This window comes from Megalobrama amblycephala, linkage group LG1 (genome assembly GCF_018812025.1).
Source record: "Megalobrama amblycephala isolate DHTTF-2021 linkage group LG1, ASM1881202v1, whole genome shotgun sequence".
In the NCBI taxonomy this organism is placed as follows: Eukaryota; Metazoa; Chordata; class Actinopteri; order Cypriniformes; family Xenocyprididae; genus Megalobrama; species Megalobrama amblycephala.
In genome coordinates, this window is record NC_063044.1 from 34,149,308 (window position 1) to 34,173,767 (window position 24,460).

General features: G+C 43.1%; 1 protein-coding gene across 6 annotated transcripts in view; it reads left to right on the plus strand.

The window, feature by feature from the left end:
- cep112 (centrosomal protein 112) overlaps positions 1-24,460 on the plus strand; it is a 193,814-nt gene that overhangs the window by 37,929 nt on the left and 131,425 nt on the right. For all 6 annotated transcript variants that reach the window (XM_048190649.1, XM_048190658.1, XM_048190676.1 and 3 more), the window contains 7 exons: positions 2,568-2,667; positions 3,421-3,539; positions 4,187-4,330; positions 13,927-14,081; positions 14,295-14,424; positions 22,479-22,571; positions 23,903-23,962. In XM_048190649.1, the coding sequence (XP_048046606.1) occupies positions 2,568-2,667; positions 3,421-3,539; positions 4,187-4,330; positions 13,927-14,081; positions 14,295-14,424; positions 22,479-22,571; positions 23,903-23,962 (801 nt within the window). The remainder of the gene's footprint in view (positions 1-2,567; positions 2,668-3,420; positions 3,540-4,186; positions 4,331-13,926; positions 14,082-14,294; positions 14,425-22,478; positions 22,572-23,902; positions 23,963-24,460) is intronic.

Here is a 24,460-nt window from a genome sequence, read left to right on the forward strand (position 1 = left end):
TACATAGACTTGTTCAGCAAAGGGCGTATACATTCAGCAGGTCCAACAATTGATATGCTATTTATATGCTAATGTATGCTAATGACATACTATTTGCTCATGCTATAGTCTGTCTTTGAAAGCAGAGAGAAGCCACCAAAGCCTTCCGCACTTCACAAGGGAGAGACTTCAGTGAACGAAAAATACATCAGTGCACGGAAGTTGAATGATTTGTTTTGTTCACAACCAACACACTACTGCTTGTCAGTGAGGTCATGGGTGCGTCTCCTGGAGTGGTCTTCCTTCCCAGAGCATAATGTTAGATTCATACGGGTTTGTCATCCTCTGATTTAAGCTTATGCTACTGTTACAGATAATATACTTAAGCAAAAAGCCTTTGCTGAAGAAAGGGCCAAAAATGGGGATCTTGCCCACCCCACACCCCCACCCCCCTTCTGCTGAATGTCGGCTTCAAAGCAGCAAATTCCAGCATTCAGTGACGCAGGAGAGGGCGAGTTCCTTCATGGTCATGCTTGTGAATAAGAACATTATCCTCTGTAATCTGCAGCCAGCATTAGCTTGTCATATGGAAGCACCACAAACCTCTATTTAAACTCTGTTCCCACTGAAATGTATTTATGGCTCTAGATTAGCTGGAAAGTCTGGAACATAAACGTTCTGTCATCTGTCGTCTCAGTGTCATGAATGCTTCTTGTTTGTAGTGTTGTTTGCTAATGCAAGCATCACTATTGCTTAGGGTTAGTGATCTGAACAAACCTCTAAAGGCTGTAACACCAAACCAACATCAAAAAACTATTGCAGACGAAAGCTGACTGTGTTGTCGCCTCACGTCCAGGCCAAGTTGCGCTTGAACACACCACAACGACAACAGCCAAGGGCCAACACGCATGTACGTTTTGCACCTGCGATGAAATAACTTTCTATACCAGCTGGTGGCAGTAGTCTATATTCGTCATTCAAAAATGGAAACTGAAATTAGGACTGTGGATATACAAACCATAAACAAAGCAGCTCTTGCTTACCATTTTGAATATATATCATATTAATCAGTTGGTCTTCACTTGCTTTATACCAGATGGCCATGTCGTTATAAATATATGAACATATTGGAATGCTCAGGTAAGATGATGTAAAATTAGAAGAGCCTTCTGCGTGTGTTCCTCTTGATTTCATTGTTTGGCTGCTTTCATCACTTTCGTTTTTCTTCTCGTGCACCAGTCCGCTAATCTGAACAGCCAGAGTGATCGGTCTCACTGAGTGCACTGTAAACCCGAAGAAGTTGGCAAAACCTCAAAAAATGTTACATCAAAATTTTTAAATGAAGAAACTCAAAGTAGACATTCAGATTTTTATTTTGTACTCATACATTTTAATTACTCAACTTTCATTTAAGTAAGAAATTTGAGAAAGCTAATTCATACATTTAACTTCAAATGATCATGTACTCTCAACTCAAATATCTTTATTAGTGGAAAATTGGTTAGCTTTAACTAGCTAATTCAATAAATGCTAACTTGCTGTTTAATATAGATTATTTTGGATGTAGTATTTCAGTTACAGTACACGCCAAATTTTCTAGAGGAAAAAAAAAATCTCTCAACTAATGCTGTAAACTACACATGTAAGTCAGTTGGTACTACTATAATAATATTGAAGGTTATAATATTAACACTCGATGTTTTTATTATAAATAAAGTTTAGAATTACAAAGTCATATTTCTACTCCAATTCGTTGTTTTGCAATATAAACATTTAAATCGTGGCTGTCATAACTGATTTATTCAAACATGCATTAAATATTGAAGAACATTAAAAATTAAAATGAATATGTAACGGTGCATAGCTATATTTATCAGAATGCTGCTTTCTAGAGTTCACTTTTCTAGCTGACTAATGAGTTTATGGTCACTGAATATGCTTTTCTGAGGTATATGTGACGTTACATGACATTGTTTACAAGCTGTTTTATCGACGTCTTTCCGAAGTTGAAACACTGATTGAGCTATTACACGAGACATGATACGGATTTGTTCTGTAAGGTAAGTTGTACTGTATATTTTAACGCAGCTTCAGATATTTAGTCGTGTTTATTTTGCGCTGTGACTGCTAATAAAGCGGAGGAGAGGATGTTCACATGCGCTCCATGCTGCCGCTTCTCTTTAACTGAGGCACTACAGCGAGCTGTCATGTCACATTAAACTGCGCCAAAACTATATTTATTTTTTGAATCTCATAATAAGATGGACGTCATTTGAAATCTGAGACTTTGCTTCATATGCAAAGTAACAAAGCACAAAGATTATTGAGATTAATTGGATGAGAGGCGCTACATATTCTGCTCATTCATCAACTGAAAACAGACTAGACTAATCGATTCTTGGGATTTAAGAATCTATATCAGTTCGTAAAAATGGGAATTGATTAAAATCGAGAAATCAATATTTTTTACCCAGCCCTTCTAACAACCACTCCGGACACCTTAGCAACTGCACAATGACAACCATGCACAACACAAGTCACATATTCTTCAGAAAATGTACATATCTGGTTTGTGTGTATTTTCTCAGATTTTGGACCGAAAGAACGGCGAGATTGATGAGTTGAAGACCATGTATCGTGGGAAGCAGAAGGAGGCGGAGGAGACAGTTCGGAGGCTGGAGAAGAGAGGTGAGGGCGGAACATAGAGGAGGTCATGTTCTGAGCGCTCTGTCAGTGGCACGGTGTTGCCCAATGCGTCCCAGCTGAACACCACTCCCACGCTTCCAAAATGGCCCTTAAGTCATGGCTCAGAGGAGCCAACAAAAGCTGCACTTTGTAAACAGACACGTAGTACAGCATGAATAACACTCACAGACAAAAAGGTCTTTTCTTCATGATCTGTGATTTGATGTCTTGTATTTGACTTAGTTATGAATTATCCCCCAAAATCACAACGTCTGCTTTTCAGTTTGTGTCTTATTTAATATCATTCTAAGTGACACCGTGCTGATTATTTATTGAATGAACTTAAGTTAATCTTCATTAATGATGACATTAATGAAAAGTAAAGTGGATGTGGAATGGATGTGTCAGGCATAAACTAAACTTTAAAGGTACTTGGTAACTTCAGGAACAGCTTTGCACATTTTACATTTTAGTTTTACAATACAAAACTAGCCTAACCATGCTCACTCACACAACTAACCTTTTATGGCTTGCTGTTGTAATACACTTCACCTTAAATCATATAACACTGCGATATTGGTTTATCTGTTGTTTTTCATACCTATTGTTTGTATTTTTATTTATTTTTGTTTTTTATTTTTACTTTTGAGTCAAGAAGAATGGTGCTGTTTGAGGCGGCCTGGGGTGCGAGCAGACATAGAGATGCCCTGCGGCCAGGCCTGAATGTTTGTGTCTGCCTCTCTCTCTCCCCTGTAGTTCAAAGCCTGCTGCGAGAGTCCCAGGTCATCCAACAGACCAAAGAGAAACAGATCAGCGAGCTGAAGAAAATGTCTGATCAAAGTGCTGAATCTCTGAAAAACGAATGGGAGAAGAAGGTAAGGAAGGGTTGAAAAGGCTCAGGTTTCCACAGACCTGTCCCTCTAGCAGCCAGAGCTTTGAACACTGAACACTCAGTGAGTTTAGAGCTCAGCCAATCCCGTCTGAGTCTGAGAAAGAATCCCAAAAATCCATCTTCTCTGAGTGCTCAGTAGATATGTATGTTTATTGCAGAAATAGAAATAGAAACTTTTTTTTTTTTTTTTTTTTTTTCCTGGAGAATCCGGCCCTGCCTTTGTACAGGCTTTTGGTTGAAGGGTATCTTGCTTCAGGCTTTATAAAACATTCTCTTTGTTCTTTGTTTCTAAACATAATATTCTGTAGGCCTCATGTTCAGAGCTCAACAATAAGGATGGCCAGATTGCAGCGTGAGATCGTCTTATGTTCACTAATTATCTGTTTTTATGTTTCACAATCTTAAACATTTATGCAAATTTAAACACCAGTGTAACATTATCTGTTGGTTTTTTCTGTTTCTGGTTTTGTATCCAGTAGAGTGGAGGTTACAGAGAAATGACCACTCACTGTTTTCAGTGACAGTTTTCTCCTACTTGAAATCACACTGCCTTGTTTTAATTTTAAATTTTCCCCTGCTGGATCCCTTCTGTTGAGCTCTATTGTATGATTGGTTCATCCTTCCTGGTAGTTCCATGCTGCTGTGGCGGAGATGGAACAGGAGAAGTTTGAGCTGCAGAAGAAGCACACAGATAACATCCAGGAGCTGCTGGAGGACACCAACCAAAGACTCGCCAAGATGGAGGCCGAGTACAGCGGCCAGACGCAGGCCACTGTGAGTGTATTCACACATACTTCAACACTGTTGAATGGAAACATGCTGTGCTTCTGATGTAACATAGAGATACATAAGCTCAATTTCACTGTACTTTGCTTTCTGAAACATGTTAAAACACCAATTGAAAATGTTATGCAAAAATCCTAACAAGAATTGCAATGTACAGTGAGAGATTTACGAGATTACAAGATTTACAAGTCATTACTTTTAAAAGTAACTATAACAGCATTTCAAAAATATTTTGATACGAAAATTAGCATATTTTTATGTTAATCTATTAGTCTACTGTAACGAAGTTCGTCAATACGGGAAGAAGGAGGCGGGAACCGGCGAACATTCAACAAAACTTTAATTAGAAATAAACAAAGAACAAAACGAAAGTAATGCCGGCAGACCCTCGCGGACGTCTGCCGGCCACACAAACATAATAAAACATAACATAAAGTCCAGGCCTGGTCCTCTCTCGTCCTTCACTGTAGTCGCTCCTCCTTTTATGCTCCCGGAGCTCCTCCGTGAGGGACTCAAGGCCGGTGCGCCTCCCAGGTGAAGCTCATTAACACTCGCGCCACCGGCCTCGCGCCGTTCCCTCACGGCTCTCGCCCGCCCTGGTCGCCACATACCCCCATCGCCCCTCGCAGGCCGGGGGGTACTCCCGAGACTGCGCTCTACTCCCCCCCGGGGCCTGTCTCGGCGGCCGCAGCACCTGGGGGTAAGGACAGACGAGACGAGAGAAAGGAGACGGAAGCAAGGGGAGCGACAGGACGAGAGAGGGGAGAGAGGAAAAAAGAGAAAAAAAAAATTCTTGGTCCGGTTCCCCGACACACTGCCGTTCGGTCCTCAGCCAGCCGGGAGGCTCTTCCTCGCGGTGCCATGCGGTGGCACTGGACGCTCGGTGGACGGCCCGATCCTCGACCGCCTCCTGGCGGCCGGCGATGGCTCCTCCGGACTGAGGGCAGCCGGCAGCGAGTCCCCCGTTCCCTGCTCCTCCCCTTTATGGCGGACGGCAGCAGGCTCCGGCCCACGGCAAACGGCGGCGACTCCTCCGCTCCCTCTTGGACGGCAGCCACCCCACCTCGTCCCAGGGGCACAGCCTCGAGCTCTCCGTCCCACCTGTCACTAGGCTCCAGCACCACCGCCTCGGGCAGCCTCTCGCGGTCTACACACACTCCCGCGCTGCCCGAACTCCGCAGCACCGCGATCCCCCTCAGCAGCGAGGGCTCTTCGACAGCATGTCCCTCCTTCCTCCCGGGTTTCGGCACCAATGTAACGAAGTTCGTCAATACGGGAAGAAGGAGGCGGGAACCGGCGAACATTCAACAAAACTTTAATTAGAAATAAACAAAGAACAAAACGAAAGTAATGCCGGCAGACCCTCGCGGACGTCTGCCGGCCACACAAACATAATAAAACATAACATAAAGTCCAGGCCTGGTCCTCTCTCGTCCTTCACTGTAGTCGCTCCTCCTTTTATGCTCCCGGAGCTCCTCCGTGAGGGACTCAAGGCCGGTGCGCCTCCCAGGTGAAGCTCATTAACACTCGCGCCACCGGCCTCGCGCCGTTCCCTCACGGCTCTCGCCCGCCCTGGTCGCCACATCTACATTTATATTACTTATATATAATATATATTGCTTATGTCTGAATACTCGATTCTGATTGGCTGGAAGATATGCATTAAAACTGTTTAATGCACAGGTAGTTCCAGTCAGTTTAATCACTGTTCTATATTAATGTGCTACTTTCATTGATGCACACACATCACACACAGAGAGATCGGAAAGAGCTCTGCACACACAGAAACATTTATGAGCATGAGCAGAAACTTCCTATTAACTTTTATTAATAAAATAGCTTTGCTACTGGATTGCGACATTATATTTCTTAGCAACGACTAAATAACATAGCTGTTTATGAAGTAATTAAACTCACATCATCATTGCTAGTAAGAGAGAGACGCTGCACAGACTCACACACATTGCTCTCTCTCTCTCTCTCTCTCTCTCTCTCTCTCTCTCTCGATCAGTAACTAAGTCAAATAAATGCTATAATTCATTCTTTTAAATAAATGTAATCTTATCGCCCCACTATCTCTGTGTTTGATTCAAAGTGGGCAAAATGCTAGATATAATCAGCCATAACTGACAAAAATAACCACAGTTTTTACCCCCCTGGTCAGTTAAACAGCTTTAAATTGCCAATGCTGGCAAATGACCATGGTATAAACGGGATACACCACAGCTGTGCATTAAATTATATGAATGATTTGCATTAAAGGGATTGAATGCTTCACCTCAGGTGGTTCTTTGCCTCTATGTCATGCATGGCACTGCTAGCCATGGATTATCCCTTACTTAATGCACCTCTATTTCGGCTTTTATTTTTGTCCCATCTATTCCTATGGTTATCACTGTCAATCATTGTAACTTCGAGAGTGAATCGCTCTTAAGTCATTTTAGCAGCAAAAGAACCCAAAAAACTTTTATTCATATTCTGAATGGATTATATATAAAACATGCACAAAAATCTCCATCATCACTAAAAAAACAGTAACTTGCTTCAGTTTATCGCAATCTTCTGCAAACTTCCTTTATAATCAATTACTTTTGTAATAATGAGAGGATTTGCGAGTGTTGCAGAACTCAGCACTGAACAAAAACTCATGATTCTGACTAAATTAAACACCTCTGATTGGCCATTGTGTTCAGGAGATCAACAGACATGTCTGTGATTGGCCACAGTGCTCAAAGCTGTTGTAAATAGAAACCTGTGATGCTCTTAAGAGCGCAAACCCAAATACGCATCGGAGCATTTGCCAAATCGGTTTCATCAATATGCTGTTATTACAGTTTCAACTCCGGGTGCTCTTGCTTTTGTTTGAGGGTGCTTAGCACCTCCGTAAAACCAGACCTGCAGTGCAATAGTTTGGCACTGACATTTGAAGGAAACTCTATAGCCCTCTTGAGTACTGAGGATTGTTACTGCCACAGCAGCACAAGAACAAATACTCTTAAAGCATTGGACAGGCATTCACTTTGGCATTCGTGTTTTGTGTAGAGGATGTTTCTTTGTCTTGGTCTTTTCTCCTCTTCGCTCACCTTGTAAATGTCTTCTTGTGTGTGCATTTGGGGTGTGCCTGAAACAAAGCATGCATTATAGGCTTCGATTGAAGCTGTCCCACTAGAGGGACCTGGAGCACTGTGGCGCTCTACCTGAGATGAGCTGGGACGCGTGTCCTTCTGTTGCAGAGGCCTAATGAGTTTTGCTTGTTACAAATTAGCATTCAGCGGCTGTCATACAGGTAAAGGCACAAACTGAGAAGGCCGGCCGCGGCCTGTCAGCAGGGCTGAATTTATGAGACTTCAAATGCATGCCGACCCCACAGAGTATGACCCTTCTTTAATAATTAAACACAGCACATTTCCAGGCAGGGCCCCAGATGAAAGGCCCTTCTGTCATTGGAAATTAGGTTCTCCCATTCTGTTGGTTTAGGCTGACCTCACCAACCTCTCCACCCATAACCCCCCTCCCCTTGTCTTACCTCTTCTCTCCTCATAGGCTGCTGTTGTCAATATGTCAGCTGAGGTGAGATGCTGTGTGTTGTTTCTACTTTGCGTTTGATGTCTCAATACTCCAGCCTTTGAAAGCCTTTGTTTATCTTTAGTTCTTTCATCATTCTTTTGTGCGGCACACTCTGGTGCTATCCTGATTTCTCAAAAAAGCTCTTCAAAGCTACGTGGAGTCACATCGGCCACATTACGTATCTTCTGGACGGGCGAGATTGGAGCACCAACGGGTGCTTGTCTGTTTGCCTGTGGTTTGGGAGCATGTCAAAAGTTGGTACGACTGTTCTTTTCCTTCACTCTGCTTAATATTCCTATCGTTCATTGTTGGCGTGATCGCCAAGTTTTGATGTGCAGAACGCCAGTGCCAATGTCAGCCCTCAATAAAGGAAGCAACACATTGAATATTGATGACAAGATACATATTCATCAGATTTGGGACTCAATTGAGATTGATGACTTGCATTGATGTCGTAACACAGACTGTACCTGAGAGATGTGAACACCAGCTAATTTAAGTGCATCAGCCACAAACCTCCATTTGTCAAACTATGCACCATCATCATTGCAGTATAGCCACTTGATGCACAAAGATTAAAGGATTTATAAAATTGATACAAGGTCAGAGAAAATGTCTGCGTTAATACAGTCCACATTAAAGTAAATATATTGTCTAATGGGGGTGGATACATTTTAGGCAAAAGACAGGTTGTGATGACTAGACCCACAGTAAACGGATTGCCCTGTTTTATCCACCTTATTTTTAACATAAGAACAGCACGGCCATTTTTTAATTTGAATTTACAAGTCTTCTGGTGTCGTCCAGTTCCAGTTATTTTAGCTTTACAAAAATCTTTTATGCTGCTTGATATTACAAACTGATATTTATCATATTAATTTAATTTATTATCATAATCATAAAATTGCTTAAAAATAAATATAAAATAGCTTACTTCTACGTTGGCAAAATAAGGTGGATTCTTATTTATTATGTTCATAGCTGATAGTAGTGGCACCGGTGTGGTCTTTCTTAAAGGGTTAGTTCACCCAAAAATGAAAATAATGTCATTTATTACTCACCCTCATGTTATTCCACACCCGTAAGACCTTCGTTCATCTTCGGAACACAAATTAAGATATTTTTGATGAAATCCGATGGCTCGATGGCTACCAGCAATGGTACTTCCTCTCTCAAGATCCATAAAGTTACTAAAAACATATTTAAATCAGTTCATATGAGTACAGTGGTTCAATATTAATATTATAAAACAACGAGAATATTTTTTGTGCACCAAAAAACAAAATAACTACTTTTTAACTATATCTAGTGATGGCCGATTTCAAAACACTTCCTTCATGATGCTTTGGAGCTTTACCAATCGAATCAGTGGTTTCCAAGCGTCAAAGTCACGTGATGTTAGCAGTTTGGCATGTGATCCGAATCACCGATTCAACACAAAACATTTTTAACGCTCCGAAGCAGTGTTTTGAAATCACTAGATATTGTTAAAAAGTTGTTATTTTTTGTGCACAAAAAAAACAAAATATTCTCGTCGCTTTATAATATTAAGATTGAACCACTGTACTCACATGAACTGATTTAAATATGTTTTTAGTACCTTTATGGACTTGAGAGAGGAAGTACATTGCTGGCGATGCAGGCCTCACTAGCCATCGGATTTCAACAAAAATATCTTATTTGTTTCCGAAGATGATTGAAGGTCTTAGGGGTGTAGAACGACATGAGGGTGAGTAATAAATGACATTATTTTCATTTTTGGGTGAACTAACCCTTTAATGCTTCAACGATGAGAATGCCTGAATGTATATGTGTATATGAGGAATTTTCCTTTATTCCCAAAGCAATATGCGTGTAAATCGATACAACCAGCAATGCATTGTCTTTATTCACATTCTCTTCTAATCATGGAAAATTAGATTTTCTATTCAGCTCGCCAACTTGGCGGGGCTGTTTCTCATCCATGCAAAAGTAGCCTACTCAGCAGGTTAAAGCCACATAAAATTAAATGACAACATTTTTTAGTGAAAATACCTTGAATCTTTATAAAAAAAAAAAAAAAAAAAAAAAAAAAAAAAAATATATATATATATATAATAAAAAAGATAGTGAAGTAGAATACGCCCCATAAAATGAGTACAAGGGAGTGGTTCTTTTATTTTATCTTTGTTTGTGTTGAGTATTCATAAAACTATTGTTGATCCATATCCTCAAAGAGGGCTGATGGTAGAGTATGCGCTTTTATAGGTAACATCCTCCTGGCCACTGAGACGTGCTCTCAGATGAGGGCATGTGTGATTAAAAGGATAAAGACGCGTCCCATGTCACCTGCGGGGTTTGTCAGTAAGAGGGCATTATCACAATCACTTTTACATCAACAGCCGTTTCTGACCGACTCTAAGATTCTCCGAGTAGTTTGAGATGTGTGAATGTTTACTTAAATTGGTTTAAAAAGTTTACTTAAAATATTTTTCTTACCCCACTCTCCCCTACTCAGTGTTCGAAGTATGGATTCACAAAATGCAAATGATACTGTTTTTGCTGCAATGACAGTTTTTTAACAGTAGGATGGGTAACTATGCAGATGATTTTATGTACCGATGGCGGGTGTGTGCTACAAGGGTCAGTATATTAATTACAAGCGTGCGTCATAGCACAAGCCCTACTCTTTCAGATCATGCTACATTTCACACTGCGAGTTAACAAAGGCCTATTTTCCAGCGTTTCGACACTGCCGTTGCCATCAGAAAGCTGTGCTTTTCAACACTGGCCACTTTCATCATCTGAGCTATGTATCTTCAATCAATAATCTGTCATCATTCATATCAGCCTGCATTCCATCCTCCACGCACGGGACAGTGGCCTCCATTAACGATGAGACACGTGTGTGTGTGTGTGTGTGTGTGTGTGTCTGAGCTCTGCTAAGGCAGGCTGTCTGGTTTTGGTTTAACAGCTCTTGCTGTCCCATGGAAAGTTTTCCCCTTCCTGTATTTCATCAGATATGGTTGTCTCATTTTCAAATGAACACCATCCTAGATCCTAGATGTTCTTTGAGGGCTGAGCCATGCTTTGCTGCTTCACATGCCTTTTTCATATTCAATCCCAGCATGCTCTGGGTTGTGCTAAAGAACAGAGGCCCACAGGTGCATCAGATTTGAGGCTGTTTGAAAGATGATCTCAGATGATCTTTGAAGGTGGATGAGGATGGTGTGGTGGCCATGAATGCTGTTAGAAAGCTGTTTAAGCTCACTGTTACTGAACTGTTCAACTTTCGCTATCACATCTACAGAAGAATTCCCCATTCAGAAGATCTTCACTGCCTTTTTCTGTTGTCTCTTTGTAGTGGAAATCAGTGTTGGGAAGCTACTGTGAAGCTGTAGTTTGTTCGAGATACAAGCTACTCATAATTTTAAAGTAGTTCAACTTTTTTTTTTAGACTTTTGAAAAAATTGTGAGCTACGTTGGTTATGATAACAACTACTGAAGAACAGCTAACTACATTGAAACTATGTAAGGGGGCCAGAACTTTAATTTCATTCAATTCTGCAACTAAACACTATTTATTTATTTAGTGACAGAATTAAATTTGAACAGATACATTTACATTAAAAAACACAAAACAAAAAACACTCAAACAGTGGTGAATACTAGCTTTAACCAAAATATTTTTCTACATTAACAAAAACGCAATTAAAAAAATTACTGTACAGTATTACTGAACTGAACTAACACTGAACTAAATTAAAGGGATAGTTCACCCAAAAATGATAATTTTGTGATTATTTACTCACCCTCATGTTGTTCCAGACCTATATGAGTTTCTTTCTTCTGTTGAACACAAAAGAAAATATTTTAAAGTATGTCGGTAACTAGACAGTTGACAGCACCCATTGATTTTCATAGTATTTTTTTTTTCCTTCTATGGAAGTCAATGGGTGCCATCAACTGTTTGGATACCAACATTCTTCATTTCGTTTTCAACAGAAGAAAGAAACTCATTCAGGTTTGGAACAACTTGAGGGTGAGTAAATGATGACAAAATGTTTTGGGGTGAACTATCCCTTTAAGCTGAATAATGACACTATTGTCTTCTGTAGAGCAGCTTTATAGTTTATAGAATTGAGTTTTTGCAACATTGACACTGTTATTTTACTTTGAAGTTGCTAATGTATTGTGTAAAGCACTGTATTAAAGTATTAAATGCATCAAATGTTGAAAACACTTTCATTTTCTCATAATATACACTGCACATCACCACCAAATGACACGATGATTCAGTCTCTCTAAACCCCTCCTTTCCAAGAGCCAGTCTGTTGTGATTTGGTCTACCACTTTCAGCGCCTGTCGGATATCATATCAACTTGAGCATGAGTCCGATGATGAAACATTGGAAGAACTAGTTATTCAACCCGAACCTATCAATAACTGTATCAATAACTGTATCGAATACGTTAGCCGAGTTCTAACTTGAATGACTGATTGAAGTTCTGTAAAACAAATCTTTCTCCATCCTTTATCTTTACTCAGAGTAGTAAGAACAACAGACAATCTGCATTAATGGACACAATTTTAGGTAATAGTGGCCCACAGCTGATTAGCAGAAGTATTTCAGTAAAAATGTGAGTCAGCCGGTTAGCCAGAGACATACACATTATGTATTTTGAGCACTTGGTAGAAAATACAGTACAGTCCAAAAGTTTGGAACCACTAAGATTTTTAATGTTTTTAAAAGAAGTTTCGTCTGCTCACCAAGGTTACATTTATTTAATTAAAAATACAGTAAAAAACAGTAATATTGTGAAATATTATTACAATTTAAAATAACTGTTTTCTATTTGAATATATTTCACAAAATAATTTATTCCTGTGATGGCAAAGCTGAATTTTCAGCATCATTACTCCAGTCTTCAGTGTCACATGATCCTTCAGAAATCATTCTAATATGCTGATCTGCTGCTCAAGAAACATTTAATGTGTACAATTGTACAAAATATTTGTGTACAATATTTTTTTTCAGGATTATTTGATGAATAGAAAGTTCAAAAGAACAGTGTTTATCTGAAATACATTATAAATGTCTTTACTGTCACTTTTGATTGACTTAATGCATCCTTGCTGAATAAAAGTATTCATTTCTTTAATTTCTTTTCAAAAAAATAAAAATAAAAATTCTTACTGACCCCAAACTTTTGAACGGTAGTGTATAATGCTACAGAAGCTTTGTATTTCAGATAAATGCTGTTCTTTTGAACTTTTTATTCATCAAGGAATCCTGAAAAAAAATAGTACACAACTGTTTTCAACATTGAAAATAATCATAAATGTTTATTGAGCAGCAAATCAGCATATTAGAATGATTTCTGAAGGATCATGTTACACTGAAGACTGGAGTAACGATGCTGAAAATTCAGCTTTGCATCACAGGAATAAATTACTTTGTCAAATATATTTAAATAGTACACAGTTATTTTAAATTGTAATAATATTTCACAATATTACTGTTTTTTACTGTATTTTTAATTAAATAAATGTAGCCTTGGTGAGCAGACGAAACTTCTTTTAAAAACATTAAAAATCTTAGTGGTTCCAAACTGGACTGTACTGTACATCAATAATTATTCTTACTTACAGGTTGTGATTCTGAGGAGCAAGTTGGTCCAAATAAAAAGTTGTTCATGGGCGGACAATGTAGAACATAGGGTGGGCATTAGGCAAATGTATTACCCAGTGACGTGTAGCCGCCACGGAAATGGGATTCGAATTCCTGACGACTCATTTAGGTGGTCGATTCTTTCTTTTGAGAGACAATAACTTTATTCATTGTGCACTTTCGGCTTCACAACTGAAAGGTAATATTCAAAAAATCATATTGGGGCACTTTAAAAAATGTTTTGCAGAAATCGAAATCTCTGAATCACTTTTTTTGAGCTGGTTCATTTGTATGAACTGTCTAAATAAACTGTTCATCTTCCTCTGTCTCTTTCCCTTATCTTTCTTTTTCTGTTTGGCTCCTTTAGGAGCAGATGGTGCATGAGCTGGAGACACGAGTAAAGCAGCTTTCGGTGGAGGTGGAGAACGGGAACCTGCTTCGGCAGAAGGTTACACAGGAGAAAGCCGAGTTAGAGATTCATATCGCCTCCATCAGCGCTGAGCTACAAGAGGCCAACCGCAGGTACGAGAAATCCTGGCAAGCTCAGATACGATTGATCGCAGGTGCAGAGATTTGGTGTAACAGATGTAAAGCCTTCGTGAACACACCTGACTTGAAATATGTTCCAAACAGTAGGCAGCGTTACATCTGTCCTTAACCCCTTAAGCTCAGTGAAAATGTTAATTCAATGTGGTGGAGAGAGTCAAGAGTTTGGTGATTGTTTGTGTGCTTCAGGTCTGTGTCCCTGCAGAGGGAGATGGAGCAGATGAGAGACCAGCATGAAGACTCGCTGCAGAAACTTCAGGCCAGACATAACGCTGACATGAGCCACTTCCAGCAGGAGCACAGCCTCTCTGCAGCCAAGGCATCTTCACTCACATCTACACATGCTTTACTCACTGTAGTAGTTGACAGCTTAACTTTTACTGAACCCAGAACATCCTGTCAAGTGTGTTAACTTTCTGATTTACAAGCATAGGAAAGATTCCTGATATATTAGCTCTGTTCCAAACCGGGCTGCTTCACCTTCTACTGCAGCATCCTAACCCAATTGGAGTGACTCAACTGAAACGTAATTATCGATCAGTTATTCCCACCCAAATATTGCTACTCACATGAAGAGAGTAAACTAAACCTCACAGTTAATTCTGATAGTATGCGTGTAACATTAGGACATATTAGGACTTCTAAGATATTCTAACAACCTCAAAATGCACAGTGCACACAAATACTGGGTATTATTCTGTCCTAAAAAAATATACTTTTGTTTGTAATTTGACATTTAAATGATTCCCTGAGCTTGTCACAATTCTGTTATAAAATAACAAGTTTATTCAACTGTGGTATTAGTATACTGTACTTCTATTCAACTAAAAATCAGAGTGTATACTTTCAGTATACTTTTTATGTGCTCATCAGAGATAAACTTATACAGTTATAAATAAGTATACTTGGCTTATACTGGCAGCTTTACAGAAAAGTCAGTATATATGGCCTATACTTGTACTTGAGGTATTCTAAGAAAAGTAGAATTTTGTATTTTGAGTGTACTGGTCTTGTATTTGATTTTGCTCTTTTGAGTACACTGTTTAATATTTTTCTTTGAGATAGTACGATTACTGTTTGTTTTACATATCTCATGAACTTACATGTTCAAATTTAGAGTAACTAGTCAGCTTTGGAGTGGAATAACTTAAGTTCCCTTTCGATACTTCACTCGTACTGCGTATGGGGAAAGGTCTCCCTTTTTCCCCGCTGCTGAAGCCTTTTTCAATAATGCAGTGTAACTGCATCGTCATTGGTTCACTCATAGACAAGTTGTTGAACCAATGACGGCGCGGCATAGCTGCGCGACCTATGGCGACAAAGCGCGCGAATATTCCCGCCGAAATGGGCGGGGTTAGGGGCTATATAAGCAGGCGTTTCGCCATAGGATTTCAGTGTTTTCTCCTTCAGCGACGACCTCTACTTCTCTTCGCTGATCTCCGCCTGAAGCCGAAGAAGCTCGCCGCCTTCCTGACAGCTCTCGCCGCCATCTGAAGAGGCTCCCGCAGCGGACTCGCCTGGACTCGCCGGTTGAGGACAGCGCCGGCGCCCTCACTGACCGCAGCTTCAGCGCCGTCGTCGAGCCGCCGCCTCCCGCTTCCCGCTCCCGGCCGCTTCCTGTGCGTCCCCTGCCGCCATCCGGCGCGCTGCCTGAGAGCTTCACCCGCGGCTTAACGCCGCTCTAAAAGAGCGATTTCAGCGGTTTTCACCGCTTCTAAGAGCTTCCGCGGCCCTCGCCGCTCTACAAAGAGCCACCCAACTGCCGTTTTCACGGCACCGGCGTCTCACGATGCCCCGTCACTCATGTGCTACGTGCAGGGCCCCCCTGCACGATAGCGACGGTCACAGCGAGTGTGTCGCCTGCCTGGGCAAGCCCCATGCGGACGGCGCGCTTGCTGGAGACTCATGCCCGCACTGCGAGTGCATGAGTCTCAGTTCCCTGCGCTCGCGGGTCGCCTTCTTCACGGAGGGCGATCTCGCCGCTCGCGCCCTCCCGTCTCCTTCCTCCCGCGAACCGGCCAGGAAGAGACAGCGGGGTAGAGCGACTCAGCGCCCGGAGTTAGGCGAGCTCACGCCGGCCCAGCCCCCGCGTGCCTCGCCTTCTCCTCCGAGGGAACTCTCTCCCGTCCTGTTCTCTCGCCCTGAGCAGCGTCCCTCTGCCGAAGCAAGTGACCTCGTCTCATTCGGAGGAACAGACGACGAGCAGGATGACTCCATGTCACTTGCGGCTTCCGAAGCAGAAGGATGGGCTGGCGAGCCGGATGACCCCGCTCCCCCGCCTCCCTTGGAGCCCATTGAGCACGGCCAGGGCATGGATGCCGAGCTTTTCCGCATCCTGTCCAGAGCCGTGGAAGAGCTGGACCTCGAGTGGGCCCCTCCAGAGGAGCCATCTCGCAGCCGCCTGGACGAGTGGTTCCTGCCAGGCCGCCGCCAAGCACCTCGCCAGCGCTCAGCGCCCTTTTTTCCTGAGGTCCACGAGGAGCTCACGAAGTCGTGGCGCGCTCCGTATTCCGCCCGCCTTCACACAATGCACCGCTCCGCCCTCACGCCGTCGACGGCGCCGAAGAGAAGGGATACGAGCACCTGCCACCCCTAGACGAAGCGGTGGCTGCTCACCTCTGCCCTCCCGCGGCTGTGGGATGGAAGACTAAGAGGGCCCTTCCTTCCAAGCCCTGTCGGACCACCTCTACTTTGGCTGGACGGGCTAACACCTCGGCGGGCCAGGCTGCCTCCGCGCTCCATACAATGGGCATATTTCAGGTCTTCCAGGCCAAACTTCTCCGCTCGCTGGACGAGTCTGGAATTGACACGCCGGCTTTCAAGGACCTTCACAGCGCCACCGACCTTGCCCTGCGAGCCACGAAGGCCACGGCCCAGGCCATCGGGCGTTCCATGGCCAGCCTTGTAGTGTTGGAGCGCCACCTGTGGCTCAACCTAACGGAGATCAAGGACCTGGACAAGACGGCCTTCTTAGACGCCCCGGTCTCTCCCTCTGGTCTCTTCGGGCCTGCAGTGGACGGCTTCACCGAGCGCTTTACTGCTGCGCAGAAATCGTCTCAGGCTATGAGGCATTTCTTGCCGAAGCGCTCCAGCTCTGCTTCTGCGTCCAGCCGCCCCAGGACTGTGCCGGCTCAGCAGAACAAGCCAGCTCCACCCGCAACACAGGCAGCGCCACCCAAGGAGCATCGCCAGCGCTCGCGCCCTGCGAAGCGCCCTCCCTTCCCGAGACGCCAGGGACCCCGGCCCAAGATTGTGCTGGACCCGGTGCCTCCGAAGTCGTCCTGATTCGTCAGGAAGGAAGAGGATGGGGGATCGTCCCGTTGCGACCGGACAGCCCCAAAAGCTCCCACAAGTAATTTCCCCTCCGCCTCGTTTAATTCCGGGCGTGGGAAACATGCTCCAAGTGACAGCTGGGCCCACACCTGTTGCGCCCACTCCAAACGCCGTTTTCACGGCGAACAATATTTTACCTCATCTAAAAAAGAGCAAATTTCCTCTTCCACCCCTCTCGGTGTACGACCCCCTCAACGGCGGTCTGTCACCCGATATCATTCAACCCCTTGCCACTCGGGCCGAGGCCTGGCAGGCCATCCCCGATGTGTCAGAATGGGTTATGGGGATCGTAACCCAGGGCTACTCGCTCCAGTTTGCACGACAGCCCCCTCGCTTCGGCGGGGTGCTTCAAACCTCGGTCAATCCGGACGACGCACATGTCCTCCGAGCCGAAGTTATGACGTTGCTAAGAAAGGGAGCTGTGGAAATAGTTTCCCCGACAGAGAGCGAGTCAGGCTTTTACAGCCGCTACTTTCTGGTCCCCAAGAAGGATGGTGGTCTCAGACCCATTCTAGACCTCAGACTTTTGAATCACTCCCTCATGAGACGGAAGTTCAAAATGCTGACGCTGAAACAGATCCTCGCGCACATTTGCCCCGAGGACTGGTTCTGCTCGCTGGACCTGAAGGATGCGTATTTTCACATCCAGATAGCCCCCCGTCACAGACGATTCTTGAGATTCGCATACGAGGGAGTGGCGTACCAATATACGGTCCTGCCCTTCGGGCTGTCTCTGGCTCCTCGCACTTTCACCAAGTGCATGGACGCGGCGCTTTCCCCTCTGAGGCAAATGGGAATCCGGGTCCTAAATTATCTCGACGACTGGCTCATTCTAGCCCGTTCGCGAGCCGAGCTGGAACACCACAGATCCGTGCTCCTCAGCCATTTACAATGTCTGGGTCTCAGGGTCAACTTAGCCAAGAGCTCGCTGTGCCCCACCCAGCGAATCTCGTTTCTGGGGGCAGTTTTCGACTCAGTCCGTATGACGGCAGTAGTCTCGCCGGAGTGTGCTCTAGCGATTCAGCAGCTCACGGCCTCAATCAAGAACAAAGCCTGTCTCCCTCTGAAGTTTTTCCAGAGGCTACTAGGGCTGATGGCTTCCGCCTCCCCGGTGCTGCAGCTCGGCCTTCTTCGGATGCGGCCTCTTCAGTACTGGTTGAAGTTCCGGGTTCCTCCCAGCGCCTGGCGGCACGGTCGCTTATGTCTCAAAGTCAATCAGGCCTGTCTTCTAGCCCTGAAACCTTGGATGGACCCTACGTGGTTCAAGCGCGGAGTACCCTTACAGGCGGTCTCACGAAGGACGGTGCTCTCAACGGACGCTGCCAACTCGGGTTGGGGCGCTGTGTGCGAGGGCAGACCGGCCTTCGGCTCGTGGAGTCACGAGGAAAGCCGTCTACACATCAACTGCCTAGAGATGCTAGCAGTGATGAAGGCCCTTCAGTCTTTTCAGACTCACTTGACAGGACGTCATGTTCTAGTCCGATCGGACAGTATGACAGTGGTGTCATATTTAAACCACCAGGGCGGTCTCTCGTCCAGCCGCTTATGCGCTCTGGCGAAACGTCTTCTGGAATGGGCTCTTCCGAGGCTTCAGTCGCTCAGAGCGACTCATGTTCCTGGCAGGAACAATCTGGGCGCAGACATGTTGTCACGGAGCAACATCCCCTCCGACGAGTGGATGCTCCACCCCCAAGTAGTCCTCAAGATTTAGGAGTTCTTCAGGAGGGCAGAGATAGACCTCTTCGCCTCAGAAGACAACTCTCATTGCCCAACATTTTTCTCGAAAGAAGTCGATGCTCTGGCCCATACATGGTCCAGCACGCTCCTTTACGCCTTCCCTCCGATCGCACTGATCCCTCAGGTCATCCGGCGCATCAGAGAAGACCAACACAGAGTCCTTCTGGTGGCCCCGCTCTGGAGGAACCAGGTTTGGTCCTCGGAGCTGTTCAAGCTCTCCCTGAGAGCCCCGTGGCCAATTCCCCTGAGACGGGACCTCCTCTCTCAGGCAAACAGAACGATCTGGCACCCACAGCCGGAGCTTTGGGCTCTGCACCTCTGGTCCCTCGATGGGAGCTGACCAGCCTCCCCGGGGATGTCCTAAATACCATTTCTCAGGCTAGAGCCCCGTCCACGAGACGCCTCTATGACCAGAAATGGTCTGTCTTTGTTGATTGGTGTTCCTCACGCAACATAGACCCTGTGGAGAGTGACGTATCCTTCATACTGTCTTTCCTCCAAGAACGCTTGGAAATGGGGCGCACCCCTTCTACTCTTAAGGTTTACGTAGCAGCCATTGTGGCGTTCCATGCTCCCATTGCTGGCCAATCAGTGGGACGTAACGGCCTTGTAATCCGTTTCCTGAGGGGTGCTAGGCGATTGAATTCTCCTCGCCCCCTCACCGTTCCCACTTGGGACCTCTCACTGATCCTCAGGGCCTTAAAGGGAACCCCCTTTGAGCCAATGGGTTCAGCCGATCTCAGGCCCTTAACGCTAAAGACCACTCTGCTGTTAGCACTGGCATCGGTTAAGCGCGTTGGCGATTTGCAGGCCCTCTCTGTGAGCCCTGCATGCCTTGAATTTGGGCCTGGAGACTCAAAGGTCGTTCTGAAACCTAGGCATGGCTACGTTCCTAAGGTGCTCTCAACCCCGTTTAGAGCTCAGGTCATCTCGCTTTCTGCTCTTCCTCCCTCGGTGGATGAACGAGAGCTGGAGCTACTCTGCCCAGTAAGGGCATTGAGGACCTATGTGGAGCGATCGCAGCCTTTTAGGCAGTCGGATCAGCTCTTTGTTTGTTTTGGTGGCCGCACGAAGGGGTCTCCGGTCTCAAAACAGCGCCTTTCCCATAGGGTTCGGTTAAGGCTTTGCCTTCTCGCTTGTCTTTTGGACCCCCTCCCATGTGTCCAAATACAGGCTATATCGTTCCCAGCCGTGGCACGGCGTGGTTGAATTCGTTCCCCATACGCAGTACGAGTGAAGTATCGAAAGGGAACGTACTCGGTTACTAACGTAACCTCGGTTCCCTGAGATACGGAACGAGTACTGCGTCACTTGCCGTGCCACGAGGCTGCGGCTTCAGGGTCGTTGCTTCAGTCGATTACACTGAAATCCTATGGCGAAACGCCTGCTTATATAGCCCCTAACCCCGCCCATTTCGGCGGGAATATTTGCACGCTTTGTCGCCATAGGTCGCGCAGCTATGCCGCGCCGTCATTGGTTCAACAACTTGTCTATGAGTGAACCAATGACGATGCAGTTACACTGCGTTATTGAAAAAGGCTTCAGCAGCGGGGAAAAAGGGAGACCTTTCCCCATACGCAGTACTCGTTCCGTATCTCAGGGAACCGAGGTTACGTTAGTAACCGAGTACAAAAATAGTACATGAGTGTAAATTAATTTGATATTTTTTTGTACACCGTGGCTATTAACCCACACAGAAACGGATAAACATTTGGCTGGTTTTATTGACAATTCTTCCACCTATAGTAAACTATAGGTATGATGTTAAGCTCACTTAAAGAAAACTTTCGGTATAAAAACCATTAAAGTAAAACTATGATATAATTCAGAGTGTACTTTCATTAAAGACTTTAAATATAGGAAGACGGTGCACTCCTATTACTTATGAATGGGAGAAAGTGCAACACCCAGTATGGCGAATAAGCCCCACCTTTCAAGTGAAAGAGCCAATCGTTGATTAGTAAAGTCATCACGTCACTGCAGCTGCGGTTGCTATAGAATCAGGCACAGGCAGTGTTCTCAGACTTTCGCTCATGACTACACATGCACATTGGCTGGTCTAAAATGAAAAACATTTTTAAATGCTGTTTGAAGAAGAAAGACGCTAAGAAACACGCATAAGAAACACGCTTTATGAGACTGTTGTTGTCAGGTTTCATTGGTGTTTTTAAAAGCTTAGTGAACATCCTAGTAAAAAAGTTTTTTTTTCATACTAAGTATAGTTTAAATCTATTAAAATATTTACTGACATATCACTTGAGACTTACTGATAAAAATTATAATTAAACATTATTTGGAGCATTTCTGTATTGCACAATGCACATTTTAAAAAATGTGTTTTAATGTCACTAATAATAAGGACTGTATGATCTTTGAGTAAAATCTTTAAATACAAGATATAGTGTATCTGAAGTATACTTGCAATAGTTCCACATTAGCACAGTCAGAAATTAGTACAAAATTATCACAAAAAAATAAATACAAAATTAGTTGTTCCAATTTAGCAGTTTAGTATACCAAAAGTACAATTGCAAGGTCTTTTTATTAAGTACATAATATGTAAATGTATTTTTAGTATACTTAGCATGAAATAAATGTATTTCAAATACATTTTAGTATATGTATTTTTCACAAGGACAGTTTTGTAGAATTTGATGTTTCCCATTCAAAAAGATAGGAGCTGCATTTGCATGCCCGAGAGGCGTTTCAAAGATGGCACCAAGTGAAATTACTTGTCTTAAAGGGACTTTGACTTTCATAAACTAAAAAATGAGCAGGAAGTGCATAGTAAACTAACAGTATAACTATAAGTTAATTTATAGTATAGGTCACAGTTGAAATAGAAAAGAAAAACTTGTAAACTAGTGATGTAAACTAGCTGTGTGCTAAAAGTCTACTGCTGTTATCCTTAAAATACACTTAAACGTATACTTTTGAAACCTAAAAAGTCCCAAGTAAAAGCTAAAAACCTAAAAAGTCCCAAGTATTGATAGTACACACACAAGTATAATACTAGTGCACAATGATTTTATTATACTTGCTACATAAAGTATACTGTACCTGGAAAATATACTTGCACTTATATATACACACTAAAGTTCTTGCTTCTCTTTTGTTCTTGAAGAATGAAAAAGCATTGTTTCTTATAAGGCTGTCTACTTGCATCAGGAGGATGTTTGTGATGAAAATGGCGTCTAAGTAGGCCGCTCACTAGGTTTTGGAATGGAGCTAATCTCAGTGTTTTTGATATTTTGAGTTTATGGTTTCATAGCATTTTTTGAAGGTTGTGTGTGTTTCTGTCAGGCATCAGAGGTGATTGAGGATTTGGAACAGACTGTGATTCACCTCAGACAGCAGATACAGGAAGCTGAAAACAGGAGACAGAGACAGCTCAGGGTCAGTAGCTCACACTTTCCACACCATTCCATACTGGCAGCGACATCGCTGGAGGACGCTAGTCTCTATAGCTTTGGTTGGAGTGGATGTTCACACTGCTAGTTGCCCTTGTTATTGGTGGGATTCACAACTAACGAAATAAGTAACAAAGGAACGGACATCTGGTTGCTGTATTTCGCAGGGCCAATCCTCTGCTTTATTTCCATTGATAGTCACTGCATCACTTCACTGCTCATTTGAGTAATGTTAAAATTCCAAATCAGATTTTGCTGCCAACTCTCAATGAAAATTAGTAATCAGTTGCTTTGTCATGCAAATCAGTCTGTCAGTGAGAATGACCTTATGTACCTTAGGAATTCACATCCCTGGTCTTATTATGAACAATTCATCAGTGCATGTTATTTCAGAGAAATCAATATTTGTCTTCATAATCCTTTTATCAGTATGTAATAACTTGCTTTGCCCCTGAAGCTCTTTTCTTTATTGTCAGATGTCAACATGTGCCCCCGTATTTTTCAACCCCATTCCTCCAACAACTTGTCACTTTTATCACCATCCAATGAAATCCCAATGGATAAAATCAAGCCCTGCCTTTTTTTTCTCACTCCGAAATATGCCACATTACAGAAGCAAAATGGGTTGTGATTGTCATTCCATGTTGACTTTAAAGGGTTAGTTCACTCAAAAATAAAAATTCTGTCATTAATTACTCCCCCATGTCATTCCACACCCGTAAGACCTCCGTTCATCTTCGGAATACAAATTAAGCTCAGCGCTTCCAGGTTCTACGTCAGAGTACCAGCTCAGTATTGACTGAAGATGCACACGTGAGCGTGATGCACGTGTGTGATGCTGACGCAAGAGTCGGCCAATAATGAGCCGGAGATCTGACGTAGAACCTGGAAGCGCTTGACGTAAACAACGTATGAAAATTTCACAGAAGAGAAGAAATTGTTGAATAAAGTCGTTATTTTTGTTTTGTTTTTGCACACACAAAGTATTCTCGTCGCTTCATTAAATTAAGGTTGAACCACTGCAGTCACATGGACTATTTTAACGAGGTCTTTAGTAGCTTTCTGGACCTTGAAAGAGGTGGTTAAATTGCTGTCTATGGACGAGTCATATACTTCTCGGATTTCATCGAAAATATCTTAATTTTTGTTCCGAAGATTAATGATGGTCTTATGGGTGTGGAATGGCATGAGGGTGAGTAATTTTCATTTTTGGGTGAACTAACCATTTAAGTGTGAATGACATTTATTATTAGGCTGTCAAACATAACTGCTCAAATGAGGACAATTTGTTTGTTTATTTTATTTTGTTTTGTTCAGGACCAAGAAAATAAGATGCGGCAAGAGATAACAGACCTGCAAAACAGCACTGACAAAAAGGTAATTAATTTATTCACAAACACATTATTATATTTAAGCCATATCATATTTGTAATAATATTGTACAGTAGCCAAAATGTGTTTGGACATGTTGTTATTAGGACTGTAAATTTGATTGACTAAGCAGCCTGGACATTATATAATGAAATATCAAAGCAAGTGTCACTGATTATAAAGAAATTCTGTACACACTCATTCTGTCAGTGTAAGTGGGGTTTAGTGAAGTGTGGAATTGTAGAAAAAAAACCCTGTTAACTTTCATACGAGCATGCATGGGGTTATTTTTTACATTGATTTGCAATTTTTTTTTTTTTTTTTGATTAATCACACCAAATGTTATGTTAAAAGCCCTATTTATTATATTGAAACAATTTTGATAAACTTGAAAAGCATCAGTTTAAGAGACTGACCAGTCTTCACCATAATCACCACCAGTCTCAGAAGCAGTATAAACCAAAGCAGGCAGTTTCAGTTAGACATAAAAGCATTTCCTCTGCT